Here is a 23,601-nt window from a genome sequence, read left to right as displayed (position 1 = left end):
GTTTTAAAGATTTTTTCTGAAAAACAGAGACACAAAATCACCTATTTCTTCAACTGTATGTATTTTTAAACAAAGCCAGAAAATAGGTCTTCCTTTGAGTGATCTTTGATGCTGTGAAATGACTGGTAGGCCAATAACTGTGTAGACTACAGGCAGGGTAGTTAAAATAAAAAAAAGGGCAAATGTTCTCATTGAAGTTTTAAACTGTTCTTTATGCTCGTGTACTACGATGGTAATGTATGAGTGTATTGCATACGAATGACAAATTATATATGGCTTCTTATAGGACTAAAATGCATAAGGAATCCAACTGCAAATGTTACATTTGGAAATATCAGGTAAATCTTTTTACAAAACCCAAAACAATGACAGATATGAGCAGATAAGACGAGCAAATAATAAATACGGATAGTTACAGATAAATTGTCTAAAAAATAAATACCACAAAACCAGGACCTCCAGTTATAGTACGTGCCTGCACACAGCAAGCGTGATTCGCAATGCACGAAACACGTATAATGGGCACATACAAATGAGATTTACTTGCTTGGTGCACATAAACCCAAGTACAGTGCCACATGCCATTTTGAATTACATTCCTAGGGGAGTGTTACATAAATGCACCTCAAATCAGGTGAACACCCACAAAGATTTCTAACTGTGGGTATTCACAAGCACTTTCCAGTGGATGTGACACACATGTGCAGATTGCAAAGAGTACAACCAGGATGTCATGATGCACAAAATGTTCACATGGTGTCATGTAGAAAGTGGAGACATTTTAATAGGAAAATATTAAGATGAAAAAACAAGTGCAGGGGGTGGGATAGATCTTCATACCTCTAGTCACCTTTTCCATGTGTATTTTATGCAACGTCTGGTGTCATACAAGTGGTGTTGGAAAATACACTCACGTATCAGAACCATGTACATGGGAATCTATGTGAATACCTAAATTAGTTGTAAACAACGACCATACTTAGACACAAACTATGTGTGTTGTGGTTTATACTAAGGGCGTAAAAATATTTAATTTCCTGATTTTTGCCTTTTGCAAAGGTTGTAAAGTTTCCAGATATACCTTCATCGAGCAACGATTTTTGCTGCATGGCATCACAATTTTTAAAGCACAATGAGATATTTTGTAATTCCAATGGCACCTTTTCAAGCTGGAAAACGAGTGTAGAATATTAATTTACAAATGTGCCTTTTGCGAAGCTTATCTGTATACAACTGAAAACTGTTTATAGTTTTTTTTCCTGCAATTTGACTTTTTGCAAACATTTTTAAACACTATGTCATTGAGCTGAAAGAAACACTAGCAGTTTTCTGTGATGTATACCTTCTAAAGAACTATTTTGCTAGTGTTACATAAGTACTCATTGTGTAGTAAATTGTAACAAAAGTCAAGGTTTACATGATAAATGATACGTTTTTAAACTAAGCATCTTTTTCAAAGTTTTTCACAGACCTTGAGGAAATTTGCACAAAAAAAACATTCACTTGAACTGTCTAATGTATATGTATTGCTCCTTTCCTGGAGTGCGTATGTCCAAAGTTTAATTCTTACAGGGAAAGTGAAACACAGCCCAGACTCATGTTTTGTTCTATCCTCTCCTCTAATGTCTCCCTCCCTTCTCTTCTCCTACCAGGAGTTTGATGTCATCAAAGAGTGGTGTTAGGTGCTATACAAGCTCATACATGACCTTCCCTTCAACCATTCCCATCACTCTTCTTCTCCTCGGATCTCCTTTCTATTCAACCCCTTCCAGATCAGTGCAGGGCCCCATAGCGCCTTGAAGGTCAATGAAGATAGAAACCAATTACTTGCCTTTAGAAACTGAACTAATGAAACTTGCATTTAACTCAACGTCAACCTGCCAAGTCACTGCCACATCTCCCAGCACCTGCACACACTCCACTGGCTCCCCATCGAAGCTAGAGTCACCTTCAAGATGCTAACCCACGCTCACAAGGCCCTCTATGACACCGGACCAGCATACCTGAACAGCCGACTCAAATTCCAAGCACCCCAAAGGACCCTACGATCAGCCCGGCTCTGATCGTAGGGTCACTAAGGTGTAGGACTTGATCCGCCGCACCAGAAAGACCAGATCGGGAGGCCGCTCCTTCTCCTTCCGCGAGGCCAGAGCCTGGAACGACCTTCCGCTCCACCTCAGACAGATAACATCGCTCCCCATGTGCGCAAGAAACTTCAAAACCTGGCTCTTCGACAGACCCCCTCCTTGATGGACTGGAACCTGCGACCCCCCTCGCCCCCTCCATCCCCCAGCGCCTTGAGACCCTTACAGGTGAGTAGTCGTGCTTAACAAACACCTGATTGATTGAACTAAGGCCAATACAGAGAAGCTGTTTCGATCGAAGAATGTTCGACATGGGTATATTCCCCTCGCTACCTGTCTTTCTGTGTATCCATTCACTCATCTATCAAGACTCCTGAAATAATCGAAAGGAGACATGAAGCAATTTACAGAACCTCTTAAGAAGTAACGAATATGCTACTTACCAGTATGCATCTGTTCTTGGCATGTAGGGCTGCTGACATTCATATCTGTGCATAGATCGCCCCCTAGTGTTGGGTCCGGATGATTGCACATTGTTGTCCTGGAAGAGTCTTCGAAGTATCACGAGATAGGTGGCTCCTCCCCTGGACTACAGTGCGCATGGGCATCGACTCCATCCTCATATTGTTTTTAGCCATTGTGGCCAAGATGGAGTGAAACTCAGTGAATGATGACCATGCTGTAAGTATATGTGAATTCTGCAGCTGCTACAGGCGCTGGGGAGGAGGGCGGGCGATATGAATGTCAGCAGCCCTACATGCCAAGAACAGATGCATACTGGTAAGTAGCATATTCGGTTCGAGGCATGTGGGCTGCTGAATTCATATCTGTGCATAGAATACATAGCAGTCCCTCCATTAACGGCGGCCGCCCGTGCCAGCTGCAGCAGTTTGGAAAAGTGTTTTGAGAACAGCCTACCCTACAGCTGCCTGCTGTTTGGAGTGCACATCAACACAGTAATGCTTAGTAAATGTGTGTGTGGTAGACCATGTGGCTGCATATGTCTTCCAAAGGAATGCTTCCAAGGAATGCCATAGAGGCCCCCAACTTTCTGGTGGAGTGGGCTCTTGGTGGAATGGTAAGAGTACGTTTTGCTTTCAGATAGCAGATCTGGATACATTTAACGATCCACCTAGCAATACCAGCCTTGGAAATAGGGTTACCTTTGTGGTGTGGTGCAAAGGCGACAAAGAGTTGCTTAGTTTTCCTAAAATCCTTGGTCCTATCGATGTAATACATCAGGGCCCTTTTTACGTCAAGGGTGTGGAGCATCCGCTCCGCCAATGACTCGGGATTTTGAAAGAAAACGGGTAATTCAATAGTTTGGTTGATATGGAATTGAGACACAACCTTGGGAAGAAATTTAGAGTTAGTGCGAAGCACTACCCTGTTGGAATGAATTTGAATAAATGGCTCTTGGATAGTTAGGGCTTGTAATTCACTAACCCTCCGTAGCGATGTAATTGCTATGAGGAAAGCCACTTTCCAAGTCAAGAACTGAATCTCGCAGGAATGCAGTGGTTCAAAGGGAGGACCCATCAGCCTGGTGAGGACCACATTGAGGTTCCACTCTGGAGCTGGTGGGGTCCGTGGAGGAATGACCCTTTTGAGTCCTTCCAAAAAAGCCTTAATGGCAGGCACCTTGAAGAGGGAGAGGTGCTGCCTATTCTGGAGATAAGCAGCCATTGCAGACAGATGAATGCGAATGGAAGCATAGGCCAGGTTACATTCGTACAGATGGAAAAGGTAACAGATGATGTTCTGAATGGAAGCATCCAGCGGGTTAATGTTGTGGTCTGCACAATAAATGACAAACCGCTTCCATTTTGCCGCATAGCATGCTCTGGTAGTGGGCTTCCTTGCCTCCCGAATGATGTCCATACAGTCGGAAGGTAATTGCAGGTAGCCAAACTCTAGGACTTCAGGACCCAGATCGCCAGGTTGAGCTGTTGCGGATCTGGATGCTGAATGTCGCCATGGCTCTGCGTCAGAAGGCTGGGTGTGAGACGTAGCCTCTGATGCGGTACCACGGACAGTTCTAGAAACGTGGTGTACCATGGTTGGCGAGCCCACGTTGGAGCAACCAGGATGAGAGTCATCGAGTGCTGCCTGAGCTTGCGTGCCACCAGCGGAATCAGAGGTGCTGGGGGAAAAGCGTACGCAAATTTGCCTGACCAGTTCATCATATCGCATTGCCCTGCGACTGTGGGTGTGGGAACCAGGCGGCGAAGCTTTGGCATTTTGCGTTCTCCCTTGTGGCGAAGAGGTCGATCTCTGGCTGACCCCACCTTCGGAAGTACGGTTGGAGAACTGATGGATGTATCTCCCACTCGTGCATTTGGTGGCTGTGCCGGCTGAGCAGGTCCGCCATCTGGTTGTCTTTGGCCGGGAGGTGTTCTGCCATGAGGAAGATGTTCCTCTGAATGGCCCACTTCCACATGCTCTGAGCCAGATGAGACAGCTGTGGAGAGTGTGTTCCTCCCTGCTTTTGAATGTAGTACATTGCCGTCATGTTGTCCGTCCGGATCAACACAACTTTGTTGCATAGATGTACTTTGAAGGCTTTTAGTGCCATGAAGATCTCCATCAGTTCCAGAACATTGATGTGCATCTTCCTTTGCTGTTGTGTCCATAGTCCCTGCACAGTGTACTGGAGTACATGCGCTCCCCATCCCCGGAGAGAAGCGTCCGTCGTCAGGATGATCTATGGCACAGGCTCTTGGAACGGTCGGCCCTTGCAAAGGTTTCGTGGATTTCACCAATGCAGAGAGTTGTATGCCCGACCGCTCACCAACACTAGGTATTTCAACTGCCCGTGAGCCTGAGTCCACTGACGTGCCAAGCACTCCTGAAGCGGACGCATATGTAATCTCGCGTGCGGGACTATGGAGATGCAGGAGGCCATCATGCCTATCAACTGCATGAACACTCTTGCTGGAAGCGAGTGTTGAGGTCTGAATTTTTGGATCAGCGATTGAATGCTGCTGACTCTCACTGAATTCGGCTGTGTTGTGGCCGCCAGAGTGTCTATGGTCGCGCCCAGATACTGCCTTATGTGGGCGGGCTGGAGGTGGGATTTTGGGCAATTCAGTGAGAATCCCAGATCGTGTAGGAGGTGAATGGTGTGGGACATGTGGGCGGCACACTGCTGGGCTGACTTCGCCTGGATGAGCCAGTCGTCCAGATAGGGGTAGACGTGGATGTTTTTGTCTCCTTAGATGTGCCGCCACTGTCCCCAGGCACTTTGTGAACACCCTGGGTGCCGTGATGACACCGAAAGGCAAAACCTTGAATTGGTAGTGCTGGTTTTGGATGGTGAACCTGAGGTAATTCCTGTGTGAAGGGTGTAGTGGATTGTGAAAGTACGCATCCTTCAGGTCTAAGGTTGCGAGAAAGTCCCCCTGCTAGAGCAGTGGGAGCACTTGCTGCAGGGTCAGCATATGGAAGTGCTCCGACAGGATGTAGTAGTTGAGAGGCCTGAGGTCTAGGATGGGCCTGAGGGACCCGTCCTTTTTCGGTATCAGGAAGTACAGGGAGTAGACCCCTGTGCCTCTGTCTTTCATAGGCACGAGCTCTATTGCCCCTTTTTGCAGCATGACGTTGACCTCCTGCTGCAATAAGTGCAAGTGGTCGTCCGACATAGGACGGTTCTTTGGGGGCATGTTGGGTGGAGTGGATGTTAACTCCAGACAATAACCGAATTGGATAAGCTTTCTGACCCACCTGTCCGTGGTGATGGACTTCCAGACGGGCAGGAACTGCTGGAGTCTCCCCCCGACCGGTGTTGTGTGGTCGGGGGGCAGTGACAAGGCATCACTGTTTGTTGGTGGTAGAGGACCTGGAGCTGTTGTTGCCACGTCCTCTGCCTTTGGCGCTGTTGCCGCGATATCCACCTCGACTCTTGTTGGCATAAGTAGTCTGGGTGTTGCCTTTGTAGAATTGCGTGGCCTGGGAAAGCTGACCCCTTGAGACGCCTCTAGTGTTGGAGCGACGAAAGGACCCACCCCGAAACTGCTGGGACTGTAAGGCACCCATGGATTTTGCAGTGTCCGTGTCCTTCTTCATTTTCTCTAGGGTGGTGTCAACCTCTGGGCCAAACAGGTGATCTGGGTTGACCGTTTGGTTCAGGATGGTGGTTTGGATGTCTGGCTTAAATCCAGAGATTCTCAGCCAGGCGTGTCTCCGAAGCATAACACTGGTGTTAATAGCTCGCGCAGCGGTATCGGCTGCGTCTAGAGCGCACTTTATGGAAGCGTTGGAGATTAGCTTCCCTTCTTGGATTAGCATCTCAGCTCCTTCTGTGTATTGATCAGGCAGATGTTGCAAAAGGGTCTCTAGTGTATCGTAGTGCGCCCTGTCATAGCGCGCTAAAAGCGCCTGTGTGTTAGAGATGCGCCATATGTTGGCTGCCTGTGCTGCTACCCTCTTCCCCAAAGCCTCAAAGACCTTGGATTCTTTGTCTGGGGGAGGAGCATCACCTGTAGTCTGAGAATTGGCCCTCTTCCGGGCATTCGAGACGACAAGGGAGTCCAGAGGCAACTGTCCTCTAAGGTAGGTAGGATCAGTAGGTGCCGCTTTGTATTTTTTGTCAATTCTAGGGTTTATCACCCTTGCCCTGGTAGGCTCCTTAAAGACCCCAGCAGCATGCTTTTAAACACCTTTTAGCATAGGCAGAGTTTTCACAGTCTTTTCCGATACAGAAAAGTGTCAAAGAGGAAATCCACATCCACAGGGTCAGCATGCAGCTGGACATTGTGATTGTTGGCAGCCCGTTCAATGAGGGCATTAAAAGCAGCAGAGTCTTCAGTAGGTGAAGTTTTAGCAGAAAAAAGTTGAGGGTCTTGTCCTGAATGAGGATCCCCAGGGTCACCACCAGCTGCCCAGGGCTCACTTGCATCCTCAGGCTCTGTGTAGACTGGATAACTGTATTCATCTTCCTTATCACCCTCACCAGCATCCACATCGGAGTAAGTGGGCGAGACATCATGAGTCTGTGGTGAAAGGGGTTCCACCAAGGCAGGAGAGCAATCAGAGTCCTTCTTCCTCTTGAGAGGGATCCTGTAAGACTCCAGTAGGGGTTCTGGGGTGATTTTCCGCTTCAGAAGGGAAAGCCTTGCCGTTTCAGCGTCAATGAAATGTTCTTGACGCTCCTCCTCTGAATGGTGTCGAGGTCGCGGGCCGTGGACCTCCAACGAGGCCTTCGGCGCCGAGGAGACCTTCTCGGGCACGCCGGCCTCCGGTCTAGGAGCGAAAGCCTTCGGCACCGTCTTAGGCGGCAAGGTAAAGAGGATCGGCGTGGACGCCTTAACCTGTTTCTCCACAGGCTTGGCAGGCGGAGTGTCCCTCGGCTCGACCTCCGCGGCGCCGTCCCTGATGCGTTGCAGGGAGTCCATGACCTTTTTGGTGAATGCGGCGGATGGACGCGCCGGTTCATCGGAGTCCTTGGAGGCCACCTTCGGAGCCGAGTCCTTCGAGGCCACCTTCGGAGTCGACTCCCGAGGCGCAGCACCCTTGGCCTTGTCGTGTGGACGCGGGGCAGAGAGGACCTTCGGGTCATCGGGACGCTTCTTGGAGTCGGTGAGAGTTTTCTTTGGGTCGTCGACAGCTTTCTTCGGGTCGACCTGGCCCTTGCTGGCGTCGACCGTCCTTGGCGCCGACGCGCCGGTGTCGAGCACCTTGACCTTAGTCTTCGGCGCTGCAGCCTTTGGCTCGGCGCCCTTAATTGGGCCCTTCGGCTCGACAGCCATCTTCGGCTTCTTCGGCGCCGAGGCCTCAGAAGTTTTCGACCCGACTAATGCAATACGCACTTTCGGTTTCGATACTTGCACCTGCGCAGTATCTAGCGTCGAGACCGTAGGTTTCACTTTCGGTTTCGTTTTGACCGGGAGTGGCTCGGTAACAAGGTCCGTGGCCGGGCCCGAAGGCGGGGCCGTGGAACCCATATCGAGGTCTTGGGTAAGGCCCGAAGGCGATACCGCGACCTGGGCCTTATAGATAGGCACGGCCCCAGAGTCAGATTGAGGGAGCTCCTCGTCCGAGCTATCCTCCATGGCCCGAGGGCACCGTCGTCGTCTGCTACCTCCTCGACGACTTCTCCGCTTTCGAACACCTCAGCATCAGCGTCGTATTCTTCTTCGACGTCCGACGCGGGGTTTGATTCCGAGACGTCCTGGATATATTCTTCCTCGACATCCCCAGCATCGAAAATGTCCGTAGGCGCTGGAGCAGATTGCTGGGCCTCCAGGCGCGCAGCTCGTCGGAGCTTGAGTGTCTTCTTGGACCTGAATCGGGAACAGGCCATACACTTGGCCTCATCGTGGTCCGGCGACAGACACTTGTTGCACACCGGGTGGACGTCGATGTGTGGGTACTTCGAGTTACAGACCGGACATCTTTGGACTTCGGTCCATGATGGATGGTCGATAAGTCAGGAGCGTCGACTAGGCCTTCCGCGCCGAGGGCACGCGGGAGTACAGAAAACGGCTCGGAGCCGAGCTAGAAGAAAGTAAGCCGAACGCAAGACAATACCGACGTATAGACTAAAGACCTTTTGGTCTCAAGAAAGTTTTTCTATAGATTCCGACAAGAGGGAATTAAAGACATCCGAACCCAATGGCGGAAAAAAACAATCTGAGGATGGAGTCAATGCCCATGCGCACTGTAGTCCAGGGGAGGAGCCACCTATCTCGTGATACTTCGAAGACTCTTCCAAGACAACAATTTGCAATCATCCGGACCCAACACTAGGCGGCGATCTATGCACAGATATGAATTCAGCAGCCCAAATGCCTCGAACATAAATAATCAATTAGATGAGTGGGGCCTTTGTCTTCCTCCCCCCTGCCCAGCATGGTGACAACAAAATGACAGTGCATGGAGTGAATCCAATGGCAGAATGTTTCCTGTCTTGCTGAGTGGTTTGTATTATCGTGTGGTTCTGTGGAATGGTGGTGTAGTGTAGTTTTGTATCTACTTTTAAAAATCGGCTCAGATACCAATATGTTGATCAATAATATTCCTATCCCTCAATTGCTTATGGCAGTAAAGGTTTTGGAGAAGCATATTAATTGTCAAATTACTACCTTCCTGAGGGCGAAAGCAGCCCTCCCAACCAGGCTTTAGATCTGTGCATAGCACAGAGATAGTTTAGGGCCAGTTGGCTGCTGGATGAAGGTGGCAGGTCAGCACTTATCCTTTTGGCCCTCTCTGCCGCCTTTGATACCATCTCTCATGATATTCTAGTTATCAGATTTCATCACAGTGGTACTTGAGGATCAGATCTGGATTGGATTTAGTCATATTTTAAGGTTAGAAGCCTAGTGGTCAAAATATCATCTTTGCAGTCTCATTTTTAATCAATAAATCAGGGGAATCACCGTAGTCTTCACCCGGCCCACTGTCTTGAAAATATTTGTTTCATCTTTGGCTCGGCTCAATAGAATATCTGGATTCACCTTTGTGACTTACGCTGATGATACACATCTAAATCATAAGCCCTAAGGCTGGATGACAAATCCAAAGACACAAAATTCAAGTTTAAAACCTCTTGCATTGAAGTAGGCTCAAGGATGAGCAAAAATTAACGTAACCTCAAATACTAATACTTTGATCTTCGGTGACTCCGTCCTGGATTGGAATAAAACCAGGTGACCTTTGTAGGTGGACACTCCACCTACACCAGTTGCCTCTGTAGATTTTGGTCTAATAATATATAATTCATTGAAACTCCCAAATGAACATGTAGATTTATTCTTCCTTTTATTGCCTTAAACTATTTTTAAAAATATAATTTTTTTGCCAATGTGCTGCTAGAAGGCTGTTTCTCAGGCCATAATCCTATTGCATTTAGATTATTGTAGTGTGCTACACCAAAGCTTTCCTAGAGGTGATCTCTGCAAACTTCAGTTATTGCAGTGCCTGGCAGCATTAAACAGGTTTACAGAAATGTCTCCAATTGTTAACTGATCCACAATTGATCCTAGTTAGTAAACATTACATAACATCACTGTCACCGTGTTTTTTCTGAACATGGGACTGCAGATGTTCAGCATAATTGTATTCCCTATCTTCCAACTCAATCTCATTGTTCTGGAGGGGAGTCTCAGACTAAGGTTCCATGATTTAAAATATCTAGGCTAGGAGATTGATCCTCCTTTGATTTCACTGCCATACAATAGAACCTCTAGCTCTTTCAGCTAGGAACCCTTCATAATCACCTGCCATTTAGGAAAGCATAAAAAAGTTTTCTTTACAATGAATATTTGACAGATTTATATATACCTGGTTAATCATCATTTTATATACCTAACACACGGAGGATCTTAGGGTAATTGTTGTGCTCTATAAAAATGTATGGTACAGCATAACAAATTGTGAGAAAAAATAATTGTATAGTAAGTTGTACCTGTATCACAAGACCGAAACCAAAGAGCCAATCCAATTACCATGATCAGGGCAACCAGAACCCCCACCGGAATAAGCACTTTCGCCAGAAGACTGGGCTCTTTGGAGTTGTCTCCTAAAAACAGAAATGATATGTTAAACTAACCTCAACATGGGATCTGCGCAGCACCACATGCTATGGCCTCACTTGTTGAGGGACGTTTTACAAACCGCAAATAGCCATTTGCCACTTCCTAGTGCAGACAGCCTACCATTAGCCTTCGCCATGGTGCAAGTGCCATCAGTTTCTCAAAGATCCAAGCCAGCTGAGAACATCTCTTGCTACAGAGAATCCACAATTTGGTAAGAGTCTTCTGCAGATGTCAACTCACACACTGGACAACACAGTGTAGAACCCAGTCAGTCACACATCAGGAATGACATTACACCAGCACACTTTTTTGAATCTATTTCCTCAATAGTGGATTACATACTTTAAAGAGTTTAAAACTAGTGGTAGCAATGGTAAGTCAATGGGCATTGTTGAAACACATCTGAGCGATGAGGTGTGATGGGTCGCTGAAAAAAAACAGGGGTACATGCAGGTTCTCAGTGTGGGAATAAAGGAATTATGGCATAAAACCAGATATGTCACCTGACCAGATTGCAGTGCAGTGCTGTGTCTGCACAGCTATTCACTTGGGGGAGCCATCCAATATCATTAGGGATCTTGATGTTGGGTGTGAACTGCAACTCTTTGCAACTAGTTGCAAGATGCTGGGATGGAGGCCTACAAGGGATGTCTCTCTCTTCATTCACTTTTGCTATGTGTTTGAATTGTGACACATAATCTTTGAAGGGTCAGGTGATACCATATCAAAATAATGGCGCAATCTGAAAGGGTGGAGAGCCGTCCTTTGGACTTGGTAGTATGACTTTACAATGCACGCCTATAGCACGCATCCTTTACCAGCAATGCCCTTACCACGCAACTCCTTTACCAGGAATGCCTTTACAATACATATGACTTTAGAATGCATACCTTTACCATGCAAGGTAAGTAAACCCTTACCTATATATATATCCCACCTTTAAAAAAATAGATTTTAATGTTTTTCTGTAATAGGAGAGCGCCCCAATCCCCATTTTTAATGACTTTAATCATTGATATATTTTCTTGTTTGTTGCAAGGAATGGGGGAATGCCTTAATATTGTCCCTTTTCCCTTGCAACTTGCGAGGAATCGAAATGTTGATCGACTAGCAAATATATTTGTAAAATGCAAAGTCTTTGTTATACATGGAAGTTTTGTTTTTTCTTGTATGATAAAAACCTGCAACTTTATGCAAATTGGAACATCTATTGTAAGGAAGAGAGTCAAGAGTTGTATAACACAGCTTTCACACCCTACACTTGTTCACTTTGACCCATAAAGGCTATGGGCCTCAATTATGTGGCCCCTGCGGCAATTTTGTGCCACTGGAACATCACTTTTTTGATCATCCGATGGCACAATGTGCCACTGCATATTTACAAGGCCATGGAAAGCCACTTTACATGGCTTTTAATGGCCTTGTAAATATGTGACCCTTTCATGCAGAACACTGCATAAAAGGGGCAGTTCCATGGGTGTTATTGCGAGTGTTCCCATTCAACACCCACGGAATATGAAGCATTCCCAGATTTAGTGAGGAATCATAAACCTGGGAATGCGTCCGAATCTAATGGCACCCCAGGGGTGGCATTAGGGAGGGGCAATGAGGAGAAATGTTTTCACTTCTCCTCGTTTTTCCTTTTTCTATGTGTGCTGCATTGTACCGCACATATAGAAAGAGGAAATCGCATGAATTCATTAATTTTGTGCAGGAATGTGTCCCTTCCTCCACAAAACCAATAATCTCCACAACACAGGCCCCCTTGCAGCATGGTGCGAGGGTGCCTGTGTTGGCTCATGGCAGCCCATTCTGCACCAGCGCAGGTGAAAAGGGCAAGAATGTGCTATATCTTATAGACACAGATCTTATAGATTTCTTGCGACGCTGCCCTGTGCCTAAACCTTATAAATGAGGCCCTATGTATGCAAATTGTTAGCAATCAATATTAGCAGGTTATAATATAAGCCAGTGAATTGGTGGAAGAGTCGACCCAGGAGTGTTTGTTTCTCAGTTGTGTTATTGGTCTGGCAACTGAGGATTGAGAGATATTGCAGTAATGTCTGATGACATGTGTCCCCGCTTTCTTTAGGCGTCCTGGTTGATGTGTATTTTACCACTTACTCTGTCCACGTAATCACAAGAGGTCTCCTTTCATTCTGGCACCCCTACCCTGTGAGGTTTATCTTTCTTTTCTGAAACTCTTCAAGAGAACTGCAGTGTTGTGTTTGCATACTGCACTTCTGGCCTCAAGATTTGTTTAGAATCCTAAGAGGTACTGAAAAGACCTGACACCGAAAGGGGTGAAACTGCTGTGGGTGTTGTGTAATGCCTTAGCAACAACTATTTAATGGTGGTAAGAGAGTATTGTATTAGGTGGACAGAAGTAGGATTTGTGGATTAAACAACTGATGTAATTACTAGATTCTTGGAAGGTTCCATTAAAGTGTTGTTACAGATGAGAGTTAAGCTAGTGTCCAGATGAATGCAAATTCCTTTTAGAAGATCTTGTATTGATCATAAGGAGACCACAGTGTGTGGCTTGAAGAGTAATGATTTGGTGGAGTGTGCAAAAGGGCTATCAGAGGAGGGCATTCATCTACCTTCGAGAAACTAACTCAGAAGGAGGGTGGTTGCGGGTGAAATGGCTGCAGCCTCCATGTCGTCTGCAAATGGAGGTAGATACAGATTTCAATGTAGGAAGGCATGTGGAAGTTTGATTCTGGGTAGTTTGGATCAAAGTAGAGATGACCAATGTGATGAGGACAAGCAAAGTGGATGAAAAGAGGTATCAGTTTTGTAATGACGAAAAGAAGCACACCATTGAAGTACCCAAATGTTGAAGGTTCAGTTTTCATGGCAATCCCCTGGTGGCCGATCTAAGCATTTTGTAACCAAGACAGTAAAAAATGCTAGATCTACTTGTTAAGTGCTAAAGGGTGGTCGGAGGTTGAGTAGTGCCTGTGTAAGGAAATTATAGTGGTGTGTTTGTGTTGTTGTCATATCATGTCAAGCCATATTCCACTGAGGGTTGGGTGTTTGTAATATCCTTACAGAGTCAGTTGAGGCCCTGCACCCCTTCTGGCAGACTCCTCCTCTTTGGCCTACTTTTTGTGTAAAGTCAAAATATTCACCATCTACTGGTTCTCTGGTGTCTGCTCGCTGTCCATTTCTTCGCTAGTATTCGGCAGGTATTTGTGGAGGTCTGAAGTTCTGCAGAGAACCAGCTGGCATTCTTAGTGGTGTGTCTGTTGGAGGGTTTTTTGAACGGGGTGAGAGTGTTGGTAGGCAGTCGTCGATCCAATGCTTGAGGTTGCTGGTGGCGGTGGCGGGGATGGTGGGGTCAGCGGGTGGGCGTCGGGCGATGGCTGTGTTTAGCTGGTCTTCGGTGATTTTGCTCCAGCTGCGGCTGGGGCCTGTTGGGTGCAGTGGTGTGTGGTGGGTTTCTGGATGGTGAAGTGGATGCAGCGATGGTCGGTCCAGTTGAGTTTAGTGGAGTGGCTGAAGGAGATGTAGGGGCTTGCGGAGAAGATGGGGTCAAGCCTGTGGCCGGCGAAGTGGGTGGGCGCAGTGATGAGCTGTCTGAGTCTGAGGTTGGCGAGGTTGGCGGTCAGGGTGGTGAAGTTGGTGTTGTTGTTGTTCTCGAGGTGGAAGATCATGTCTCTGAGGAGAATGTAGTCCGTGGAGGCGAAGGCGTGCGTGCTGAAAAACAATTTACTTTGTGCGAGCTGGAACGCCAACTCGACGATGCAGCGCACGACATGTAAATTGTTTCATTTATTTATTTATTTACTTAACTCTGTTAGGCCGTATAGCGGAGTTTACTACCCCCAACCTGCCACTCCCACGCCCGCCTCATCGCCCGCAGCACTCTCTCGGCGAGCCGCCACTGAATACTGAAGCTTCAGTGATAAATCAGCCTTGCAGAAGGTGAAGCAGAACACAACAGCAATTCACATGCAGTATGACGCAGAGAGTAGGAACCGCGAGATTTGGTGCAGATGGACCCACTAAATGCCACACAATTTAGAGCATGCCCTACTAGAAAGAACTTACCACAGGTAACATCAGAGAACGCCGACCCAGGCACCATCTCCACCTGATTCTGCTTCTCACACCTACAAGAAGAGAAGGCAGTTGAGGATTGGAACAGAGGGTTTGCGTCTGTGTACAAACCTTATTCAACGTTCATTTCTAGAGGGACAACCAGGCAATTACTTTTACCCTCTCCTTCATGAACAGTAAAGAAGGTAAATGTGTAGATGGAGCTGAAGACCTGCTACACCATGATCAAAAGTGACATTCTTTCCACTATCCTATCCTGTGTGTGAGGTCTTTCGGGACAGGGTGAGTCCAAAATGTGGGCATGAGATGGGGAACGCGAGTTTACTATGGCTCACTGGAATGTCAGCATACCTGGTCCAGGGGCGACAGGGTTCAGTGAGGGATGTCTCGTTGGAGAAGTACTCTGTTGGACACGGCTCACATCTTGTGTCATCCACTTTATTAGCTGTGGAGAAACGAAGCAAAAGAATCACACCTGAGCTAGATGGAAAACAAGGCAGGGGGAGGGAGCAAGAAACAATATAAGTGGTTACAAGGCCTAGAAGGAGATTCTCTGTGAAATGGATTGCTTTTAAACATTGTTTTATTGACATTCATGGATAGTAGTTACATATTCAATACTATGTGGTTTAAACATCTCCAATGGATTTCTAGGCATAAACTGTCATTGCTGCAAAACAATGGTGGTACCAGCAGTATAAGAACTCAATCAGTTTTATCATATATAGAAACAATGTCAAACTGTAAACTTTTAAAGTCCCTCCCCCACTCCTTCTCATCTGCTTGATTCACTAGGAATATTGTGTTGCACTCAAACACTGTTCATAGCAAGCCATCATTTCCGTAGTTAAGAGATAAGTGTGTCAAAGAGCTCCCTCTAGGATCATATACTAGTCTGTTAAATACAAGATGTAACCAAACACAACTATATAGTTGAAAAAGAGATGGGTCAAGTCTATGTATGTATCCGGTATTTGTAAAGCACAAACTAATCACCCTTAGGGGTCTCAAGGTGCTGGGGGCCGTCGGGAAGATTAAGTGAGCTATTGCCCAGAGTTACAAGGTGCTGAGCTGAGCGGCCGCTGGGGATTGAACCGTGAGCGCCATGCTCCGGAGCCAGCCGCTCTGGCCGCTGCACCACATCGCTATGCCTCCAGTCTATGTGGACGTCAGAAGCAGATCACTGCAGATGGATATCATATTTGGTGATGTACTTAAATTGCTCCAGGAGCATATTCTGTGCCTGGTTGACAAAATGTTTTCTTAGGCCCACTCGCTCCTCTCTGTGAAGCAATGTGCTCTCCATGAAACTACTGTTCGATACATTGTGATAGACCGTTTAGCCATGAGCAGGGCAAGGTCAAGGAATGTGACTGATGGTCTCTCAGAATAGGGGCAAGAAAAGAGACCCAAAGCGTAATTAACAGGCCAGTCAAGGTGGTCAATATTTGCAATGTTCGTGACCAGTAAGGCAAGAGTAAGGAGAAAACCCTGAGCATATGAAAGAGGTCAGCGTTAGGAAGCGAACAGCAGGGGCAGCCCGCAGCAGAGCCTGGGAATATTCTGTTGATCCAGGCTGGTGTGAGATGGGCTCTATTTACAATGTTAAATGTAATATATTTGAAGCAGGACCCCCCTAGACACTTTATAGGAGTATTCCAGTATGTAAGCCTAGTGCACGCCATGAAACCGTTTAGCTAGGTCTGTCTCCCAAGTGGCTCTGAGATGTGCCCAGGATTTGTAGATCTGTTGTGTGAATGGTCTGTGTGACATAGATAATCAATGAAACATGGTAAAGAGATGGAAGAAAAAGGGGAGAGAGAGATAACTGGAAAGAGGGAAGGGGAGGAGAAAGGGACAGATAATAGAAGGCAGCAAGGAAAGAGAAAGATTAAGGGCGAGGACAGAAAACAAGCATTGGCATAGCCAAAAGTTCTCGCATTTGGGACCTTATAAGTGTTTAGCTATGTAACAGTAGGTATTGTTGCACTCGGATATTCTGCTGCATAACTAAATACATACTGTCCAAAAAGCGAGACATATTGGCTATGCCAATGCTTGTTTTATTTTTGCTGTTTTGTTTAAGTTGCCAGATCTACAATAGCTAGACATGGTTTTTGTTAACAGTTCTTTTCATCAAATGAACTTGTTTGCATAGCTCTAAATGTTGTTTCCATTCTGGTTGTAGGAAACAGTCATTCCCGGGGCTGTGGGGGTTGCCTGGCTGTGCGCATGCGCCGAACTTTGCAAATGAGAAAATGCCTGATGCAGGCGCAATTTACAAGTGTGGAGTCAGTGAGCCCCAGGCAGCGTGACTCACTCACACAGGAGTTCATGCACTGCACCTGCATACTCAGCATGGTTTAAAGAAACTCAACCCACTCCCTCCCAGGCATCAAACACATATTAACCAAGAAACTCTGAGAAGAGCCTGCCTGCTGCACTGACGGCTGGTGGTGTGTGTGCCTGGTGAAAGTGTGCACTGGCGGTTGGTGGTGTGTGCCTGGTGAGAGTGTGCACTGATGGCTGGTGGTGTATGTGCCTGGTGAAAGTGTGCACTGATGGCTGGTGGTGTGTGTGCCTGTTGGAAGCGTGCACTGACGGCTGGTGGTGTGTGTGCCTGGTGGAAGCATGCCCTGATGGCTAGTGGTGTGTGTGCCTGGTGGAAGCGGGCACTGATGGCTGGTGGTGTGTGTGCCTGGTGGAAGCGTGCACTGACGGCTGGTGGTGTGTGTGCCTGGTGGAAGAGTGCACTGACGACTGGTGGTTTGTGTGCCTGGTGAAAGCGTGCACTGACGGCTGATGGTGTGTGTCCCTCGTGGAAGGTTGTTTTTTCAACTTTGGAGATAAAGATAAAATGGAATACACAAGGAGGAGAGAACAGCCAGGGCCTGTGACCCATGACGAGAGAGGAAAGCCATATGGCGCCTCTGCTCGTGCGCAGCTGCGCACATGCACGCAAGCTCAAAGCCACAGTGGTAGCATTTTCTGAAACCCTTACTAAAAGTCTCGCCAGAGCACAGCGCATGCGCTGCTCTATGCTTGACCTAAAAATGAGGGAAACGTAGTGAGGAGCAGCTATTGGAAAAGAGAGAGGGCATGGAGGAGTGAGAGAAGGAAAGAGAAAAAAAGGAGGGAGTGAAAGAAAGACAAAGACAAAAGGGACCAAACATTATGCAGAAAGTGAAAGAAAGACAAAGAAAGTGAAACAAAAAAGTAGGATTGGGAACTAGAGTCTGTGTGAGAGGAAAGGAGAAAAGTCAGGTGACAAACGGTAGGAATAGTTACTGGATCAAGGAAATAGGTAGGAGGTGGGAAAATAACATACAAAACGTCGTAATCTACACCCCTCTGTTATTTGAAGGTCGGAACACGCTAGCTATTAAGTGTGTTTCTGCAACTGATTACCACACTGGGGAGCAAAAATTACGAGGTAGCTGTGCAACCGCGTTTGTGCTACTGTGGCGCATTTGAAAACTCCTTGTTTTACTATTTGTGTGGCCAGTTAATACCAGCTAAACACTTGACCGGAATTCATGGAAACGAGAAAGAGTGTGATTTATTTGGGCACTAGAGGTAAAATATGTACATATTTGTTTTAGTATTGTCTACCCCCTTGTAGGTTTCGCCCAGAAGCTGTCTCAAATACACACCTCAGTGGTCTCCATCTACAGGCCTATCCTCACACTTCTAAGACTGCAAGGAAACAAAACAAATTTACATCACCCTGCCCACAATATTTTTGCAGGTAAATATTTTGTCACTTGATATTATAACATACATTTCACTTGATGACAAGACTCTTTAAAAAGTTGGAAAGAAAACGAGAAAAAGCAAAAGATGCATTAACAAAGAAAGCACACATAGAGAACACTCAAAAGTGTCCTATAGTGATAGAAATGGTAAATAAGACACCTTAAAAATAGAAAGGGAAAAGAGCGCTCTAGAAAGTAAAGGATAAAAAGACTAACTGAAAGGTTTAAAGACCCCTACAGAAAAGGTATACGAGGGGCATACAAAAGAGAAAAGGATGAATGGAAACCCATAAAAAGAGAAGAGCCCTACAGAGTGAAAGAGGGGTTAAAAAGGAATTCAACAGTAAAGGAAAGGTAAATTTAGACCAGCAGAAAGGACAAAAAAGCAACGACTAGAGAATACGAGTTTATAAGAAAGACTGGCTGAAAATAAGACACACAGAAAAAAGGAGCATAAACACCCACAAAAAAACACAAAAGCCCAATCATGAGTGGGTTATAAAGGGGAGTTATGTTTACCACACGAGGTGAATGTCATTAGCCCAGCATGGGAGATTTAATGCGTGAAGAAAAAACTCATATTCCAAGTATTCCCAAGAGAAATTATATATTTTATGCAGGCAGACTGGCCACATTTTGCACCAAATTCTCCATCTCCCGGAATACACCGAGCATTGTTCCCTGGTAAAGAAGTTCTGGAGGATTGACTTCCTGAAATTTACCAGGGGGAAATTTTTGGAGAGTCATGTTCTTGCTCCTCCGATTATATTTTAATTCAGCCCCATACTTAAACCCGGATCCACAAGATGGAAATATGAGGAGGTAAAGGACACCAACACAAAATTTCAGATGTGTGAGAGAGAGAAATGGTAAAAAAAGAGAATCAAAGGAAAAGCAATTGGAAGAGAGCCACAAGGGAAGACAGTAAAGTTGAACTCAACAAGAAGGAAAATTGACAGAAAGAATCATAAGAAGAGAAGGAAGAAAAGGACCCAGAGCAGAAAAGTAAGTGTGGGGTAAAATGGGCAAAGATAACGAGGGAAATCCACAGGAAGCAGGGCTGTAGCTATACATGGAGCAGCGGGTGCAGTGATACCAGGGCACACAGGGGCTTCAGGGGCCAACGGAACCCCAATTATAGTGGTCTTTTCCTATCCAACTAGGGTAGTTTGGAGCCAATTCCATCTACGGGTCTCATGGAACCCTGGTACGCCACTAACAGAAAGGACAAGAAATATCTACAAAATGAAGGAAAGAGATACAGAGATGAAGAAAAGAGATACAGAAAAAGGGAGAAAAACAGAGGACCAATAATGTGAGTAACGGTAAAAGAAACAGAGACAGCGAAGTGGTGGAAGAAAGGGGACAGTACGCGGTAAAAGAGCCACCCAGAAAGGATTAAGAACAAAGGGTAAATGAGACAAACAGAAGGAGAAATGATAAATGAGACGTCAAGAAAAATTAATGGCAAATGAGAAAAAATGTGGCAAAAGAGATAAAATAACTATGGGTTTATTCACTTTCTAATACGCAAATTCGAGAACAAAAGAAATCTGCAAAATGGACTCAAGATGGCGCCATCATTCCACAAGAAAAATTGCCAATGCATTTTCAGTTCAAAGCAGTACGATTTAAGTAGGCCGCATCCACCCTCGAGTCACATTTTCATCCTCACCTTTTCTTGTGACCCCAGAGCCAGGTTCGCACGCGCTGTCATGCACACACGTCTCGCACTGTTCGCTAGAACAATGCCGCCCCTCTGTGCACGTGCACTCGGCATCCTCCTCCGCAGTGCCTGGACGTGTCTGCACAAATCCTGCATCTAAGGGTAGAAAAGCAAGTATTCAGCCGCTGGCGCAGGACCTATGGGATTCCAGAGGTGTTGCAGCACCCCTAGATAACATTGAAAGACTTCAGATGGTGAATGTTTTCCATAGCAAGCATTTGAAATGCAATCAGTCTCGCCTTTGGGACCTTATATGTATTTAGTTATGCGGGCACATTAGCCTGGGTCCTGAAACATCTAATGTTCTTTAACATGGAGGGAAAGTGAGCACCAAACTGCGTGACATGCCAGGTATGGAGACACATGAAGAGAAATATTGCCTTTTAGCGGGAAATGGTATAGTCCAAAGCTCTGTTTTTAATATAAAATCAGGGCCCTCGATGGTCATACCACTGAAAATACAAGATTTGAAACAAATATTATTGTCTACGGGTGTTGTGGAAGACAATTACTATGGACTGGAATCTAGAGAATGCTAAAGTGATTCTGGTATTTTACTGAACTTTGCTGGTCATTTTCTTTCAAGAAAGTTAAATAGAGGCAGTTGCCAGAAAAATTAAAAAAACGAAAGTTCCTCAGAAGAAAGCTATTCTGGTATTTTCCTGACCTCTACTGGTTGTTTTCTATCAAGACAGTTACATAGAGATGGTTGAACAAGCAGAAAGCAATTCTGGTATTTTACTGACCTCTACTAGTCGTTTTCGATCAAGACAGTTAAATAGAGGCAGTTGAACAGAAAAGAAGGCCCCTAAGCGGAAGAAGACACGTCTAGGGCTGATCTCCGGAGCCCACAAAGTACATACACATATAAGTATATACTAATGTAGAGATCACCCTTAACCCCTAGTGAATGTTAGGCCTAAGCGTAAAATTCCGCCCTCGTTCGTCCCCGTTCAGTTGGCAAGTATGAGGGTGGAAAATCTTACTCCAGATCACCTCTCAGTGAGATTTCTCAATGCGAGTGGAGCGACCACCCGCATCACGAAAACGTCTGTTTGCCTTTGAGGAAGCTGCCGCTCAAGGGGAACATCTACTCGAACTGCAGAAAGAACCAGTCCCCTCTTGCACTGCACGTGGCGCCATTCGTGCTGATTTTATAGTGTGGGATAAACACCGGGCGCCAAAAATCAGCGGGAATGGAAGGTAATGTCTTTAACCCTTAGAGTGTTCTCAAAAAACAAGAGTGTCTTTTCCCTAAAGAGATTCCCTTAAACAACTGTGACCGTTCAACCGCTACAGAAATCAGCCCACAACCACAAAGTTTAATACACTTCATCAGCAATCACCTTAAGCAGAAATTTCACTATACTTCCAAATATTGCCATTTTTGGGAGAGACCGGCATAAACCCTCAGACATAAACCCAAGACCAGATTTTCCACCCTCATACTTGCCAACTGAACGGGGACGAACGAGGGCGGAATTTTACGCTTAGGCCTAACATTCACTAGGGGTTAAGGGTGATCTCTACACAATTAAAACTATTGCTAGGAATTTAGGATGATCACTAAAAATTTAGGGTGAACCCGGGGTTTAAGGCAATTTGAAGGTGAAAGGTAACCTTTGAAGGCTATTACTTATTTGTTGGCATGACTTGATCTCAGTGGTTTTATAGTGCTCACAGAGGGTTACCTGCAGGGTGGTCTCAGTAATGCTTGACTGCCCCATTAGAAGTGCTGCAGAGGAGGAGAATTATTCCCCTTGTCCGAAACTTTCTGAGGGCCCGCGCTTGTGCCACCACATACTTACGGATAGATTTTATAGCAAAGCTCTAAATGACGAGGCAGGTTAACACCACTAGAATGCACCAGGTGATGGATCTGCCATGATTTCTTTTTCCCTACAGCGTACATTTTTACATTTTAAAATAGTCCTCATCCTATTAAAGGCCCAAGGGCCAATTTCATGGCCAAGGCTCCGCAAAAACGTCTGGCATGTCGCATAAACAGTGATCTCTGTTGATGATCTTTATGAGTGGGGTGCAAGCTGCTGTAAGTTAGTTATGTAAGTGTAGGGGTGGACTCTCTAGTCGCAGAGGTCTCTTTATATGTAGGATGTCTCTATACCAGTACAGTGGTCTCAGGAGAGTTATGGTTGTTTCTTTAAATAGTGGGTAGTTTCTGGAGATCGCTGGAGTTGTTGGGTGGTCTCTGTACAGTAGTCTTTGTAGGTGTGTGCTGGTTTTGTAGACGGACAACAACGTAAGCTTATATCAAGCTTCTTACTATGATCGCATTGCTTCACGGGCTTGCAGTGCCTCTGCCTATTCCACTGGTCTTGAAACTCGCCGCGTGCACAGTCATCACACTGTATTGTCGATTCAACTGTACACTCAGATACAAACTTCTGTCCTGAAAGAGATTGAAAAGCAATGTTAGAAAAGGAGACTATAGTAAGGAGACAACACATTTATCATGCTCTTCCAGCTCATTCACTCCACCAACCCATCAGCACACAGGGCATAAAAGATAGGCGGAAAACGGCCTTTACAACATGGGGTGAACCACGCATGCCATTTTCCCACAATCTTAACCACGCTTGCCTGAACCACGCATCTGTCTTAACCCCACACATTTGTGGTTAAGGCAGATAAGGGTCTAGGGTTCAGGATGGGTGGGAAGAAGAAGAAGAAGCATCGGAACAGAAAGCTCTGGATGTGGACAGGTAAGTGGGCTAGGGGCAGGTTTGGGGGTAGTTTTTAGTCGTGGGGGTTCGCTTTTAGGGCTCAGGGCAGGGAGAGGGGTTTGGGGTCGTTTTAAGGGCTGAGGCTGGGTTAGGCAAGAGATTTAAGAATGGGGTGGTTTTAAGGCTCAGGGTGGGGGTGGTTGGAGTATTTTTTTTTAATTGGGGGCAAGTTTTAGGCCTCAAGGCAGTGGAAGTGGTTGGGTAGTTTTATGGACAGCGCTGGGGTACATTTTAGGGCTCACATCAGGGGGGCTGGGGTCAGGGTAGTTTATGGTAGGGGGGATGGTTTTAGGCCTCAGGGCGGTAAAGGGGTTGTTTTAAGGGCATGGCAGGTTTAGGCCTCAGGGTGTGGGGGACAAGGTAGGGGGATAGGATATTAGGGCTTAGTGAGGGAAGGGGGGGTCAGGGTAGTGGTAATCTTTACCACACATATCCCTTTACCAACCATGCCTTTACCACGAAATTGTATGATAAAGGTGTGTAAGAGAAAGGCATGCATGTTAAAGGCATTTGTGATTAGGGCCGTATTGCACGTGCCGCTGTCATACAACCAAGATGGGGTTTCAAGCAGTTAGCAGGAAAGGTATGAGGGCCTTGGGAAACTGCTGGAAATGTAGCAGCGGGTAGTGATAGGTGTGCTTAGTGTGAAAGGTGTAGGGGGTTATGGAGAAGGGATAACAGAAACGTGGCCAT

At 46.1% G+C, this 23,601-nt stretch overlaps 1 protein-coding gene across 1 annotated transcript in view; it reads right to left on the bottom strand.

Annotated features, from left to right (window-relative positions):
• CD40 (CD40 molecule) overlaps positions 1-23,601 on the bottom strand; it is a 141,704-nt gene that overhangs the window by 59,681 nt on the left and 58,422 nt on the right. Inside the window, exons 3-7 of the mRNA XM_086932546.1 lie at positions 22,449-22,574; positions 20,114-20,260; positions 15,035-15,128; positions 14,675-14,736; positions 10,489-10,602 (exon numbers count right to left, since the gene is read on the bottom strand). Of these exons, the coding sequence (XP_086788672.1) occupies positions 10,489-10,602; positions 14,675-14,736; positions 15,035-15,128; positions 20,114-20,260; positions 22,449-22,574 (543 nt within the window). The remainder of the gene's footprint in view (positions 1-10,488; positions 10,603-14,674; positions 14,737-15,034; positions 15,129-20,113; positions 20,261-22,448; positions 22,575-23,601) is intronic.

This window comes from Lissotriton vulgaris, chromosome 7 (genome assembly GCF_964263255.1).
Source record: "Lissotriton vulgaris chromosome 7, aLisVul1.2, whole genome shotgun sequence".
Lineage (NCBI taxonomy): Eukaryota > Metazoa > Chordata > Amphibia > Caudata > Salamandridae > Lissotriton > Lissotriton vulgaris.
This window is presented reverse-complemented; position numbering and strand designations above follow the sequence as displayed.